The sequence below is a fragment of the Callorhinchus milii genome, unplaced genomic scaffold (genome assembly GCF_018977255.1).
Source record: "Callorhinchus milii isolate IMCB2004 unplaced genomic scaffold, IMCB_Cmil_1.0 Scaffold4, whole genome shotgun sequence".
Lineage (NCBI taxonomy): Eukaryota > Metazoa > Chordata > Chondrichthyes > Chimaeriformes > Callorhinchidae > Callorhinchus > Callorhinchus milii.
The window spans coordinates 11,401,508-11,416,919 of NW_024704745.1; the positions used below are offsets into that span (position 1 = coordinate 11,401,508).

Below are 15,412 nucleotides of genomic sequence, written 5' to 3' on the forward strand. Positions count from 1 at the left end.
CGTCGATGTGATAAGATCTATATCAAATGCAAGGATTATTGTATGTTGTTATTAATCCTTGCATTTGCTATAGAGTCTTGTTATGTCAAAACATTTTAGAGATTAAGTTTTTTTTGTAATGTGTATTGACTGAGCATATCGGGTTCAATTCCCACAACACTGTTCAAAAAGAGAAAGGAGTTTCTACCAGCGTTCTGGCCAGCAATCCTCCGGGTTATTAAGTCATTCATGTCATAGTTGTTTGTGGGACAATGCTTCTGCATTTTTCTGTTTTTAAAAAAAAGTCAACTACACTTGATGCTGGATACTTGTGAAACTCTTTTGAAATGTTTATATGTGTTATTGTGCTGTGCAAATACAAGTTCTTCAAAATTTAGTGTTGGTTTAACTGTGGACCCTGAAATGTCTACAAGTTATAGTTAGCTAGAAATCTGTTCGAGGGCTTTGTGGCATAAATTCCTGATCAGAAAATTGGATCTGGAGAAAATGTGTAATACATTTTTGTTATGAAAATAGGAGTAGAGAGAACATTAATGTTAGGAAATGTGTTTGACAGAAAATAGGAGATAACGTGTATGGAGCAGTAATTAATAAGCTGGCAAGCTTTCAAAAAGCAGGATAAGAACTTGCAATCTTGATTGTACTGCTGAGTGATGGATAGTTAATGTGACATTTGTGGCAGTAAAATTACATACTTTTGAAGTGCAAAAAATCCAACCAAATTTGTAACTGCTGCAACACCACTAATTATGTGCTGGTGGTGCTGTTGAGCCTACAGAAGTTTTTTGGTGCATGTTTATTTTAGTGTGCCACCTCTAGAGTGATAGAAGTAGATAAATAATGCGTAACTCTATTCTATAATTTGCATAAATTGATCAATGTAACACTAATGTTCATCGTCAACATTGCCCTACGGATTCTTTTGCCTCTTCTATCCTGAAGATATCAGCATACTTCTAGGATGCATTTCGAAACCAAATATTGCATCCCAAATCTGCCTTAGCTGAGATTAACTAAGCCTTGACCATGGAACCTGATCTATATGCCTTAGTGCTAAACTGGGAAGTGTCTTTGTCCACTAGGTCGTCTGGTTTGGATACTCTTAAGGGTGGTGAAGGGTTTCGGCACATATCAGACACCTGGCTGCTCAAAAACCAAGTCATCTGTTCCTCAGAATATTTATTAATATTTTTGTGGATCAGGTTACAAAACAGTATTGGACCAAAAGAAGAAAACATAAATGCTTGAAAATAAAGAAAAGTACTACTTAGGTGTCAGGATGATAATGGTATTTTTTTGTTCTCAGTGCTCCTGGATTTTACCTTAAAGTAAAACTCCACCACTATAATAATAATAATAATCCTTACATTTGATATAGCGCTTTTCACGTCGGGAGGACGTCCCAAAGCGCTTCACAGAACACACTGTAAAGTTAATTGACTGTATATTTGTGGGCGAACGCGGCAGCCAATTACGCACAGCAATGTCCCACAAACAGTCATAGATTGAAAATGACCAATTTATTATTGGTTTGGGTTTTGGAGGGATTATTATTAGGTGTGTGGAGTAAGGAAACTTGCCCAAGGTTTCACCCTCTGCCTGGAATTGAACTCAGGTCTCTCGCTTGCAAAGCGAGTGCTCTAACCACTGAGCTACAGGACTCCACTCCTGATCAATATTCAGTAGCCTCTTGTTAGAGGTGCATGTTTGTGGATATCCGGACAGGATCTATCTTGGCTGTAATGTCTCTCGTAGTTCAATACCTTGCTGATACCCAGCCTCACACATGGCAAAATAGTCATTTCAACAAAGTCTGAAGAGTGTTTGTTGCCTGTGGAAGTATACTATTTATAGCAAGGAAAGAAGAGAATGGAAAAAAATTGCAAGGAGAAAAATTAGCAAAGATAGAGGAAATGCATAATATCTTAATAGTAACTGAAAAAAAACTTTTCAATGTAATAAATATTTTCAATGTGACGCTTTATCAGAAAAAGTTCAGCGCTGATGAGTCGCAAATCATCTGTTTTGTGAAAGAATATGAACCTACATAGTTTTGCCCTTGAATGCTTTTCCAGTTTCAGTGGTCTGAAAAGGAATTCCTCTCCCTCTGTGCATGCTCTCATTGACCCTCAGTATATTCATACATATATATGTGTGTGCGTGTACATATGTGTGTGTGTATTTTTATATATATATATATGTCTTTGTGGGTGTGTATCTATAAAAAAAGTAAAAGAATAAAAATATTCCTTTCTCTGGTTTATTGCAATCCCTCCATTTCTAACTTTCATTTTGATCCTAAAAGCGTATTTTATTAATTTTTAATTTCTTTGAAGTAAAATTCAAGATTAACCAAACTCAACTAAACGGTTGAATTCAATAAGAGGTATTTTTTGAAAGCTTCTGCAAACATCAGACCCTTCTGACAATAGAAGTACCTCATAAGCTTTTTATGTTTTTAAAATTCTTCACTGATTTTATTCCCGTCGCTTAATTTACGTCTACCTTCTAAGTGAGTTTTGTGGGAGGACATCATTGCTTGTCCTGTCTCTACAACCATGCACATTTACCTTTCAGCAGAGTTAGTTAGCCACCAGTCTGGACTAACAATTCTGACTGTCTTTCCCCTCTGTAGCCTGAGACCAATTGTACGATCCCTTATTTCTGTCTTAGCATAGATTGAGGATCAAACCTGGTATCTTCCTCATCTGTAATCGCTCATTTAATGACTGGATAAACTTGATTAACTATTAGAACCATAGAAATTTACAGCACATAAGGCCATTTGGCTCATTGTATCTGTGCTAGCCCTTTCAAGAGCAATCCTTTCAGTCCCTTTACCATTCTTTAACTCTTTAACCTGTAGTTTACTCATTTTTAAATATCTATCCAGTTCCCCTTTTGGATCTTCAGAGAAGACTAAAGAATCGCAAGTTGTATTTAAAAGTAATGGTGCTGTTCAGTTTAAATAAAATAAAGTGTAGATTTAGGAACTTTAATATGCATTTTGTTTCTAAATATTGTAACTTACCAGTTTATTTTGATGTTCTTAAGGTAAAAAGTGAAGAATCAGGAGATTCTTCATCCCAACAGATAGTCCAGCCTTTACAGCAACCATCTTTACAGACCACTCTACCACAGACCCAGCTAATGCTTGCTGGAGGTCAGATCACTGGGGTAAGTTAGAAATTTTCAGTTGCAATTGAATAATGTCCCTAGGTTAACAGTTATCTCAGCCTTAGCATTAGCACAGTGAGGAACGGTGGATAGATCGTATTGTTCCAATTAATTATTTTTTAATCAAATGTGGTCTTGTTGAAAATGTAATTAAATTAAATTCATTCTTCCCTCAAAGACCGCAAACATCGTTCAAGGAGTTTCCTTTTTATAGAAACTGAAAAATGAATTTCTGCTCAAGACAAAGCATTTGGATTTCAATTGCTCAAAATATCAGTTAGCTCGATGGTGAAAACAACAAAACTTGGCAACCATTGCAATTGATTTTTTTTAATTGTCCACTTTTACTTTGATGGTAACTTTGACGGTTACTTTGGTCATTCAATTCATGGCTGTTTTGGGGACATTGTTGTGTGCTAATTGGCTGCCGTGTTCGCAGACAAATAGAAAACTCTCCGGGGCTTTGAGATGTTTCAACAATGTGATCATTATTAACATTAGTCGTTGTTATAATACTAAGAGTGTATTATCAATGATGAAAATTCAAGACCATTTAACCTTTGTAAAAACTAAATTGCATTTTCTTTGATAGCGCTAAAAAAAAATTATATTGGGTTAGGAGCAATAAATAATTATAGTAGCAGCAAAATGCACTCTGATATTTGTTTCTTTGATGTTAATTGTATCTGTTTCTGTTCTGCTTTTGTTTCTGTAGCTAACGTTGACAACAGCACAGCAGCAGTTGTTACTCCAGCAAGCACAAGCCCAGCTTCTGGCTGCTGCAGTCCAACACTCAGCAAATCAGCAGCATAATGCCGCGGGGACCACCATTTCTGCTACAGCAGCAACTCCCATGGCCCAAATACCCATCTCGCAACCAATCCAAATACAAGTAAGCAAGTAGATGCTCTTTAACCTCTTTTATTTCCTTCAACGAATCAAATTGGTAACCTGTGAAAACCTTTTTTTGAATATAAATTATAGGCCCAGAACCACAGTAGCCAATTAAGTTAATAGGTCACAGGGGTATGTTTTTTTTTCTCTGTTGTAAAATCTTTGAAGACCAATTTCAAGATCAAACCACTTGCCAGGCCTAATAATCAGACTGCATTTGTAGTCCAGTAGTACGTTGATTTGAGAGGCAGTACAGATTTTTGGCATCCTGTAGCTTAGTGGTTGGAGCACTCGCCTCGCAAGCGAGAGGACCTGAGTTTGATTCCCGAACAGGGCAAAATATTGGGCAAGTTTCCTTATTCCACGCACCTCTGTTTACCTAACAGTAAGTAGGAACCCAGTTGTTAATCGATTGGCGGATTGCTTTTCTGGGGGTAATAATCCCCTTAAAAAAAAATGTTGTCACTCAATCCACGACTTTGTGGGACACTACTGAGTGCAATTGACTGCTGCGTTTCACCCACAAAATATACAGCCAATTCACTTGACAGAAATCTGACTATTTTTAAGCCCAGGAAACCAGCCAGTCAGCAGCAGAAGCCGGACGTACTGTGCTTCCAATCTAGTCCGGGTGCGCAGAAAGCGCAAGCCAGTTTAGCTGGATACTCATTTAATGTGTTGCTGTATTATTCAACTGACCATTCTATCATTTGACAGGACCTGCAACAGTTGCAACAGTTACAGCAACAAAACTTGAACCTGCAGCAGTTTGTTCTGGTGCAGCCAGGTCATCCAATTGCCACAAATCTGCAACCAACGCAGTTTATCATCTCACAATCGCCGCAGGGGCAACAAGGTGAGAACTTCTTTTAATTTCTTTATGTGGAGGTTGAACTGGTCAAGGAGGGAATGAGAGAAAAATTGTGTGCAGCCAATCTAACCTTTCTAATGGTAGAAATGTGGCACAAAAGTGTTTTGATTGCTTTAAAATGCACTGTTCTTTGAGATCTAGGAATCAGGTGAATACTACATACAGCCTCTGCTCCTTTGAGGATTTTATCAATACATAGGGCTTGCAAGAGTAATTCATTATGATTTTGGAGCTGCTCACCATGACATTAAAGCTGAATGGATAGAAATTGTCAAAATGTAACTGATCCATAGACACAATATTATTATTTTAAGATCTGTTTTGAAGGCAGGTAATTACTATTCTGTGCAGGAAATTTGCTCTCCATCAACAGCACTGCAGACAGCAGTTTAACAACAACATTTATACAGTGCCCAATTCATTGCATTCTTGAACCAATCCTATTATTTGTGTTTTGTACTATTGGGCTGTTGCTAAAAAAAAATCTTCATTTAGCAGAGCAACTTCAAATTGTAGAGTCAATTCTTCTCCTTGGTTTCTGACCATTGGTTTCTGACACAAAACAAAAAGCTTAATACCCCAGATTATTTTCTGTTGTTGATTGTAAAATCTTTTGTTTTCGGGATTTTTCAATTGATTCCAGGGTAATCAATGGTTTTCAATTGAACATGAGAACAGAAGCCTTTTTATTGATAATTTTTGAAAGCATTTGTTTCCATTCTATTAGGTCTCCTACAAGCCCAGAACCTTCTACAACAACTACCTCAGCAAAGCCAAGCCAACCTCCTGCAGTCTCAGCCAAGCATCACCTTCAGCACGCAGGTCTGTTTAATGGAAACAAATCTGTATCAAGACTAACCTAAAATCCTAAGTCTCATAGCTTTTGATCCCTATAAAAATCTAAATGCTGAAATAATAATCCTTGATCTTGCACCTTATCTCGTTGTCAAAATGTCTCAAAGCGCTTCACAGGATTTATTATGAAGTACAATGAATGTGTATTTGTAGGCAAACGTGGCAGCTAATTTGTACATAACAATGTCCTATAAGGGACCTTGATTTAACATTTCATCCAAAGGAAGCATCTCTGACAATGCAGTGCTCCCCCGGCATTGCATGGAAGTGTCCACCTGGACTGTGAGCTCAAGGTTCTGATGTGCGGCTGATTCCACAACAAACTGACTCCCACCTTCTAAATACCACGATGGCTTAATTGATGCTCGTGTTGCATTAAGCTAGGGACACAGAAGGTCACAGGGACAGATTCTAGAAATAAAGTGCTTTTTTTTTAAAAAGAGTATCTGGCTAGACCTTCACATTTAGCTTATATAAAGTACTGAAATTATACATCCAATTTTCCTCTTGTCCAAAGTGAAAAAGCCTTTGATGCATTTTGAAGATAAAATTGCACAGCATCTTATTTTTAAGGTTTGTCTCTTAATTTCTCTTAAATTCAAATTTTTAAAATATATCTGATCACAGTTTATGTTTATTCCCAGAATGAATGAACATTCTGTGTTTGCACAGATGAAGCCAAAGATTCATGTGTGATTCCTCCTCCATTTTCTCTTGTATACAGGTTCACATTGGCACTGAGAGGAAGGAAACTACTATGATTAATTTATCTACCTTTTTAACCTTTCATATGGTCACCTCCCGCCTCCCCTCCTTAGCGACCTGCCCTGTCTTCAAGTGCTTTGAATTGGTATTTTAATTGAAAGGCACTATATAAAGATGCAAGCAGTTATTGTTGTATTCTCTGCTGGTCCAAGGAAACCTACTTCGCCCTCTAACCATTCCATCCTCCACCCCTTAATGGCAATTTTTACATGCGAACATTGTTGCATTGACACCCTTTTCAGCAAATCATGAATTTTTCAGCTGACAGTCTGAACCTTTTCATTGCATCTGTCTCGGTTAGTTTGAAACCCGGGCCCCAGAGGTAGAAGGTCAGTTTGCTCACGCATTGTTCTATTCGGTCTTCCTATCCCTTTGCAACTGATTCAATTAAGGAGTATCATAGCCCAAGAGAGGAAAATTCAGAAGAAAAGTATATATATATATATATAAAGTGTTGTAAAAATGATGAGAAACTACACTGTTGGCCTCTATGAGGTGTGCAAAAGGGAGATGGTATGTCTGTCACGCATGAGCTTCAGAATGCAGACTGAGTTCCCCATGGAAATGACTGATATGTTTGAAACAGAAAGAATGAAAGCTATTACAGTATTCCTTTACATTAACAGTCAACATGTGTACTTACTGGGTGCACAGAAATCAGTGGAAATCAAACAATGAGCTATAAATCACACAAACTTCGAAATAAAGCTGACTTAAGAATATTTTAAAACCCTTGTCAAACACAGAATTTCTTCAGTAGAATTTCTTTAGTACCCTTGCTCCCCATACTCAAAATAACCTGAACTATATAATTCTCTAAGAAAGGTCATTTCTACTACTCTTCATTCCATTGTTCAAGTACAGTTTATGATGTGGCTACATTAAACATGAATGGTATGAACAGAATTTAAATTGTAATATTACTGAAATAGATTGTGTAATTCTGGGAGATGTATTGCATAGATTGTCATAATCTAGGATTGATGTGTGGTGTAAATCTCTATAACCCATCTAATCGATAAAAGTTATGATTTGTTTTCTTTCAGCCAGCAACACCGACACGCACAACGATAGCAACAACTCCTATCCAGTCGGTTCAGCAGAGCCAGTCAACACCAAAGCGCGTAGATACTCCTAATATAGAGGAGCCTAGTGACCTTGAGGAACTTGAACAGTTTGCCAAGACATTTAAACAGCGACGTATCAAACTCGGGTTCACTCAGGTGGGGAAGACAAGTTCAGTTTATTTGATAGTAAAGTGTTTTCTTAGAAGGTTTATTTTTCACATGGGGCGTTACAGCAACCTTGCAGTCTCTGAATTCACAAAAGTAATGATTGGTAGATTTTAGCATTGATAATCAGAGATGTAAACTACTACTAAAGCACTTGATATTAAAGATCAAATTATTTCTTTCTCCATGTCTCTTGTCAGGGTGATGTAGGACTTGCCATGGGAAAACTCTATGGGAATGACTTCAGCCAAACTACGATCTCTCGTTTTGAAGCCTTGAACCTCAGCTTTAAGAACATGTGCAAGCTTAAACCATTGCTTGAAAAGTGGTTGAATGATGCAGGTTTGAATTAGTATTTTCTTCCTTTGCTCAGTTTCTAGGGGTTTAAATATATTGAAGTTTGTATTCCAGTCGGCATTAATTGTGCGCGTTTCGCCTATAAAACACACAGTCAATGCACTTTACAGCATATCCTGTGAAGTGCTTTGAGACGTCTCAAAGACATAATAATGCGCTATATCAAATGGAAGGATTATTATTGTTATAATTATACAGGCATAATAAGCTGAATGCTTATATATCGGAATCCTGTAGCTTAGTGGTTAAAGCACTTGCCTCGGAAACTAGAGGACCTGGGTTTGATTCCCGGCAGGATGAAATGTTGGGCAAGTTTCCTTACTCCATGCCTGTTTACCTACCAGTAAGTAGGAACCCGGTCGTTAGTGGATTGGCAGATTGCTTTTCCGGGGGTATTAAAAAAATAATAATTTGGTCATTCAATCCAGGAATGATTATGGGACACTGCTGTGCACAATTGGCTGCTGCGTTTCGCCCCCAAATATACAGTCATTTCACTTTACAGTATATTTTCTGAAGCGCTTTGAGATATCTTGAAGATGTGATAAGACGCTATGTCAAATGCAAGGATTGTTATAATATATTTTGCATTTTTTTAACTATTTACATAGCTAATGTTCTTTTAAGTGAAAAATTGATGCATATATCAATAGTTCAAATATATTATTCTTACCTTTTCAAACATTTGTGTTTGCACAGAAAATTTGTCAGTAGACTCTGCGCTGTCGAGTCCTAGTTCCCTGAATTCTCCAGGTCTGGGAATTGAAGGGCTGAGCCGCAGGAGAAAGAAACGCACCAGCATAGAGACCAATGTTCGAGTGGCCTTAGAAAAGAGTTTCCTGGAGGTCAGTCACAAGCTATGAAATAGACTGACACAGAATAAAACTGCTTTGGAATAAATATCTGTTTGGGAGATGATATTGTATTAACTTCATGTTTGTACAGTTCATTTAAATCAACCGATGCTATTTCTTTTAATCCAGCTATAGCAACGAAAGTCAAAATCAGTTTGTGGTTGTGGTTTTGCCATTTTTTATAGCTTCCTTTGTTCCCGAAATCAATAATTCTGAATTCTGAGCAAGGCCTGAAATGAGAAATCAGCTGCAAAAATATGATGTTTAAAATCTTGTGGAATATCATTAATCCTTTTGTTCCACAGTTATGCATTTAGAATGGTCTTATCCCATTTCTAATATTTTGTCTTGCAAATTTTACTTTATTTTCACAATATGAAGAAAATGGACAAGAGGTCGATAAAGGTGAGCTCTAGTCCTGATTCGAAAGACTAAAATAACGCATGAGGCACAGGACATCAGAAGTCTGAATCCAGGCATTTTGGTTTATTCTGCTTGTCAACTCAATATTTTGGACCAACCTATATGTTGGGACAGTTCACCTACTTGCACCTCCATTGCACAACTGAATTACTATCTTTTGTTACACTTAGTTTAGGCTGTATAGTTTGTTCACCAATCATTCAGACCTTACTTGGAAGCTATAATCCATTCCTCTTGTTTTCAAACATTTCATTATCTTAAATATCACAGTCAAGTCCGACCTGTTATATTAGAGGGAGAGAGTCTAAAATTGCCAACCTCGCCTTCTAGCTCTGTTTACAACTGCTGGAATTTATCGAGTTGCCTCCCTTTCTCCCTCTTTCTCTCCCCCTCCCACCTTCCAAATAAAACAAACAGGCTCCACTCCTTGCAACAACTGACTCCTTTTGAAATGGGGAGAGAAAAACCACATGCCACAAGACTCCAGGTACCAACTCATCAAGGCCACATCCAGTTTTAATGTAATTTGGTACTTAATTTGTGCAAAAACACAAATGCACAGTGACAAGAAAAAGTTTGACAATCTTTTTTGGGCTGGTAAGTCCTAAGCAAAATGTTATTCAACAGTTGCAAAACAAAATTATTAATTCTTTCAGAACCAAAAGCCTACCTCGGAGGAGATCATGATGATTGCCGACCAGCTGCAGATGGAGAAGGAAGTGATCCGTGTCTGGTTCTGTAATAGACGCCAGAAAGAGAAACGGATTAATCCACCCAGCAGCAACAGCAGCTCTACCGCTTCTACCAAACAGATTTTTCACAGCCCCACCACCATGGTAGGAGAACATATATATGTAATCTAGTCTCAGCCAATTCTTAGCAAATGTACTTATAGCCATTTTTCGCAATTGATTTGCTAAAGTGCTCTCTGCTGTGTCATCTGTACATATCAGCAGAAATTTGAACTTTAGCCCTGCAGCAAAAAAAAATTAAATCAAGGTTTTAGGCTGTATTGGTGATGTATAGGTGAAGTGGACAGTTTCACAGTACGTCCAGATCAAAACCCGCTCACCGGAACGTGGGATATTCATATTGGGTATACTGCACACTAATGTAACCCTGAAAGAATAAAGGGCAACATTTTTTTGTGAAGATTGATGCCAAAGACTGTTTTCTGTAGTGGTCAAAGCACTTTATACATTGTTGTGAATGGACATTTTCATTATCGTTCTATGCAGAGTGCAGAGTAAATTATGTCGAATTCACGCAATTCCTTGAAAGTCTTATTTAGACCCCGCTGGATCACTGGGATCACAATGTTGAATTCTGGTGAACCTACAAAGAACATTCCAGTATTCCTGCAAACTTTTCCTTCACAATATTGAAATTTTGAGTAAACTATCTTACTGGTATCTCACAATATGATTTCCAAATGTGCATTCAGCTGAATTTGTTTTGAATTGAAATTCCTTTTAGTCATTGAGCCTGCTTCACGTAGTGCAAATTGAAATAAATCTGCAAGTGCTCCCTTGCTGTGTTGTACAAAACCTATCAAGCTACCTCCACAATTATTTTCCTTTTTGCATCCCTCATTTTTCATTTTATCCTATAATCTGCAGATATTTGAAACCCAATATTGATATTATCAAAGCACGTCTTGAGTCATGAAATTACTTCTTGCTTATCTTGTTTTCTGCAGTTCTTTTCAACTTTGGTTTTTCCTAGACCAGAAGTCTTGGTGTTTCACCAAGTTTCTCACTGATTTAAAAAAAAACCTTGTCCTCCATAACCAAAGATGCATACATAGTAGCTTTCCATCAGGGCTCAATTTTCACTGGCTGTGTGAGAGGATCTGCCTCGGGCTTAGTGGTTGTGATCGTTATGAATTGTCACTTCACCGCACGATCAAGTAGTTTAAAAATACAATTTCTTTCTTCAAAGATGCTCCTTGACTTTTGGTAAATGTATTACTTAAGTAGTGAGCTGAATATCCGGGTTGCTACAGAGTTCCGCTGATTTGTGATAACATCCAGTCTCGTATCTGGAATACTCACAGTTGTGTTTTGAATATTTGAGCACTGTTATGGTCCACTTTCTCAGCGATACAGCACTGAATTTTGCATTTCCTGTTTGTTTAGTTTACGTGGTTCTCTCCCCCTTCTATTGAAAGGGCTGCATCCTCCTCCATTGTGACCCCTCTATATGAGTGCACTAACTGTGAGCGAGGAGAGCTACTTTCTGCTTTCCTCTCAACAGTGAGCATTGCTGAGCTGCTGCTTCTGTTGTTTGCAATAAATTATGGTGCTTTATCAAACAGAGAATTGCTAAAATGTTTGTATGAATGGGTCCGTCATGTTGTCCCTATCCTCTGTCCCTTGGTTAATACCTATAAAAAAGTCAATATTATTGTATAATGTATATACTTAATACATGTTTCCCTAATGTAAAAAATAAGGAAGGAAATGCACATCAATATTATTATTAGATAATGATTTTGATGTTTTAGTGGCCAGAAAAGCAAAACGAGTTATTTCTCTTTTTCACAACATGACTCACCAGAAGGTGGAAGAAGCACAATTGTATCTCCCACCGTAACACCTTTCATCCTCTTACAATTAAATAAGGATACCAAGTCCTCTGTATATGTTTCTTGAGGTCTTGGAGGCCACTTAGTGTATGTTTCTGACACCTATTATAAGACTATTTGGACTGCAGTACCAAAATGAGTAAGTAGTATGTGCTTTCATTGCTATCTTTAAATTAACCTGCATATAACTATATGCTGGCAATGTACAGCAGCTGCAAGATGTATTGTGTGCATTAAGGTTTATGATACTTTTGATGTATCAATGTAACCAAAATATAAATGTTCCACTTTTAAAATTGTCATACCACTTTACAAACCAACTGTTTAGAGATAAATTAGCCAATGACACCAGGTCTTGGTATTATTATTGGTGCAACTATGCTCTATTTCTGCACATCATTGTGAATGTCTGTACAGCATCATAACATTAATTCAATATTCATTTGATGCTGTTCTAGAACACAGGACTCTATGGCACTCTTTAGGCCAAGGAAGTTCCTTTTCACCTCATCTGATCCCTATGGTGACATCAAAGATGAAGAGCTAGAGTCTGATGTGCGTTGAACCGTACTGGCCACCAGAAATTGGATTTTGAACTTGGTTTTTCTACTACAGACTTTCTGTCGAAGAAAGGAGAATTGTGGCACCTTGCCCCAGACAGACTGATGATATTGAGAGATACAATCTCCTCTGTAGAATTTCCAATTATAGTCATGCCAGACACTTTTCCCAGTGAAGGTTCAATCAGACCCGATGCTATATTCTGGTGTTTCACTGGATTTTTCTATTAAAATCGGATATTCAGTTCTTCGTTTGTAGGAGACTACAACAAGACCTGCTACATCAGCAGTAGAACTGAACTATTTCAGTAGTGATATTAAAACAATCTGCTAAGCAAGATCCAATAGAGTAAAAAATTAAACTGTAGAATTGGGAACTTAACACACATTCCCAAGTTACACCATCAAAAAGTATCTGGAGACAACTGGGAGTTATTCCCATATGTTGCTTAAACTAAGATTCTGCTTCATTAACTTAACTTTCACATTGGATCAATTTTTCACAAAGAATATTTGAGGATTGGTCTGCCTGAACAGCTGGATAAAGATCCCATAACACAAATCCCATGACAATACTCAAAAAGAAAAACATATTTCTTTCATGGTCTTAGCTTAACAAACATCTTGAATAATTAGGCATTCACCTCTGGCTCTTTGTTGGAATCTTGCTGATGTAAACGGCTACTATTTTTATCTAGGAAAAAACAAGTCAATGCACAGTCAATATGGTAAAGTGATGTACAAATACAAGTTTGTTCTTTGCACAGTGAAGCTGCAGTATCTTTGCACAGTATTAATTTTGTAACCAAGATTTTCTTTTACAGAACAATATGATTATTATTTAACTGTAGGGCCTTTGGGGTCTTGGTCAAATTTCATGAGTTCTCTATGGACTTAATTGAAAAGAAGATATCAAAGCTAGATGAGAGTTAATATTTAAAAAAATTTTTAATTTTAGTCGAATACATAATAGATATGTGTGATTTGGTATGCCTGGATTAAATAGCAATCTATTAAATAGCAATTTTCAAAATAACTGAGCTTAGTGGTTGCAAACATAATTTTATATTTCAGGGAGTTCCACAAACTCAAGATTAAAGTATTGAAATATTCTGCCTAGTGTAGGAAAGATAGAAACTAACAACCATTCAGGCACTAAATAAAATTTAAAATCTTTTACTTTTAGAAAACTTTCCTGTTTACTTGAAGTTGGCCTTAATGGTTTAGTTGGATTTTTAAAAAATCTTTTTTTTCCATATTAATGACAAATATTGAACTAGCTCAGCTGCTCAGCTCCCAGTGTCCAAACCAAAGAATCATCACTCCAAACCAGTGACTGCCCTGTCCTGATATTACAACCTCGGTCACAATGCCTATGGAGTCTGTGAAAAACATATAGCTCATTGATGTAAATGGCATAGCGAATCAGGTTAATTTCGTCCCTCATATAGTTGTGATCAGGTAAATTCACAATTCAGACAAATTAGGTTAAACGTTTTGTTCTTTTTTGTAAGAAGTGTGAATTCAGTGGATCACTCAGAATGAGTTGTGAATTAATCTGCTACTGCCTACATGATGTATTGGATCAAAGGAAAGTATAACGTAAACAAAATTCTGTGGAGAAAATAACTTAAAACGATCTCTCTCTTCACCAGTATGTTCCTGCAATGACTTGGAAAAGAGGGGAAAGATTCCAAGAATGTCCATTAGGTTTGCCTGATTTGAATGTCTTCAATGAAAGCAAATCTAACCCAAAAAAGCTGTGTTTCATGGTGTGCAAACAGAATTTTAAAGATCTTTCTGCAGTGTTTTTTATGGCACTTATCTATATTTTACCTACAGCAAATCAAGAACAGCATGTGGTCTCTTGTGTCATATTTCTACAGCTTTAAAGTGTTACTTTAAATGAGAGTCCTGGGAAAGCAAACTGAAAATATGAAACAGTTATGTTAATGGGGATTATTGGACCTGTGCACATTATATTTTGAAAAATGTATTGCAGCATAAGCTGCTTATCAAGTTTTTGCGGCTGTAACTAACTATGAGATCATTATACAATTAGGATGTCAAAATACGGTAAATTGCCAAACCAATACCAAAATCACAGTTTGTCAGAGCTCAATATCAGAGGCATGAAGGTAGTTATAGTAATAGTAAAACCTACGTGAATTTTTAAAAAACACAGATTCCGTCCTTAGGTAATTGAGCTACGAAGCAGGACTATCTAACGTTACTTATCTTTTCAATTTTATTTAAGATATCTATATTCTATGTTTTGCACATTCATTCAGTGATGTTTGGTGATATCATTTGTATTCTTTGAATTAAATTTTTACTTAACTGCATGTTTTGTATGAGGTTGTGTAATTCAAAAATGATAAAACTGGCAACTTAAATAATGCATAACAATTTCAGCACTCAGCACTACTGGATGTTTTGCCTGATTAGCTGATTTCAATAAAAAGTTATTTTTATTACCCATAAAAATACTACCCATCTGGAATCAACACAGCCTGGGTTATATAATAAACCATGCATTTCATATAGGGCCTCATCATGTCACATCTCAAAGTATTTCACAGTTTTTATTGTAAAATATGATGACTATTTATAGGCGAACGCTGCAATCAATTTGCACATAGACATGTCCCACAAACCACTACAATGTGTGAATGACCAATTTTAACTGGAGAATTGTAGGCCAGGACACCTGGTGAAACTCCCTTCTACTTTTGAAGTGTCGTGGGATCTTTAATATCCATCTGAATAGGCGGATAGGACTTTGGTTTAATAGCCCGTGCAAAGGATAGCAGCTCAGACAATGCAACACTCTCCTG

At 36.9% G+C, this 15,412-nt stretch overlaps 1 protein-coding gene and 1 non-coding gene across 9 annotated transcripts in view; both read left to right on the forward strand.

Annotated features, from left to right (window-relative positions):
• The window catches only part of LOC103180154 (POU domain, class 2, transcription factor 1), a 67,269-nt gene that overhangs the window by 44,839 nt on the left and 7,018 nt on the right, over nt 1-15,412 (forward strand). For all 8 annotated transcript variants that reach the window (XM_007895828.2, XM_007895833.2, XM_007895834.2 and 5 more), the window contains 8 exons: nt 3,055-3,177; nt 3,893-4,069; nt 4,789-4,927; nt 5,670-5,764; nt 7,609-7,785; nt 7,995-8,136; nt 8,851-8,996; nt 10,085-10,264. In XM_007895828.2, coding sequence (XP_007894019.1) covers nt 3,055-3,177; nt 3,893-4,069; nt 4,789-4,927; nt 5,670-5,764; nt 7,609-7,785; nt 7,995-8,136; nt 8,851-8,996; nt 10,085-10,264 — 1,179 coding nt within the window. The remainder of the gene's footprint in view (nt 1-3,054; nt 3,178-3,892; nt 4,070-4,788; nt 4,928-5,669; nt 5,765-7,608; nt 7,786-7,994; nt 8,137-8,850; nt 8,997-10,084; nt 10,265-15,412) is intronic.
• trnap-cgg lies at nt 8,379-8,451 on the forward strand. The gene has a single exon. It is a non-coding gene; the product is annotated as a tRNA-Pro (tRNA).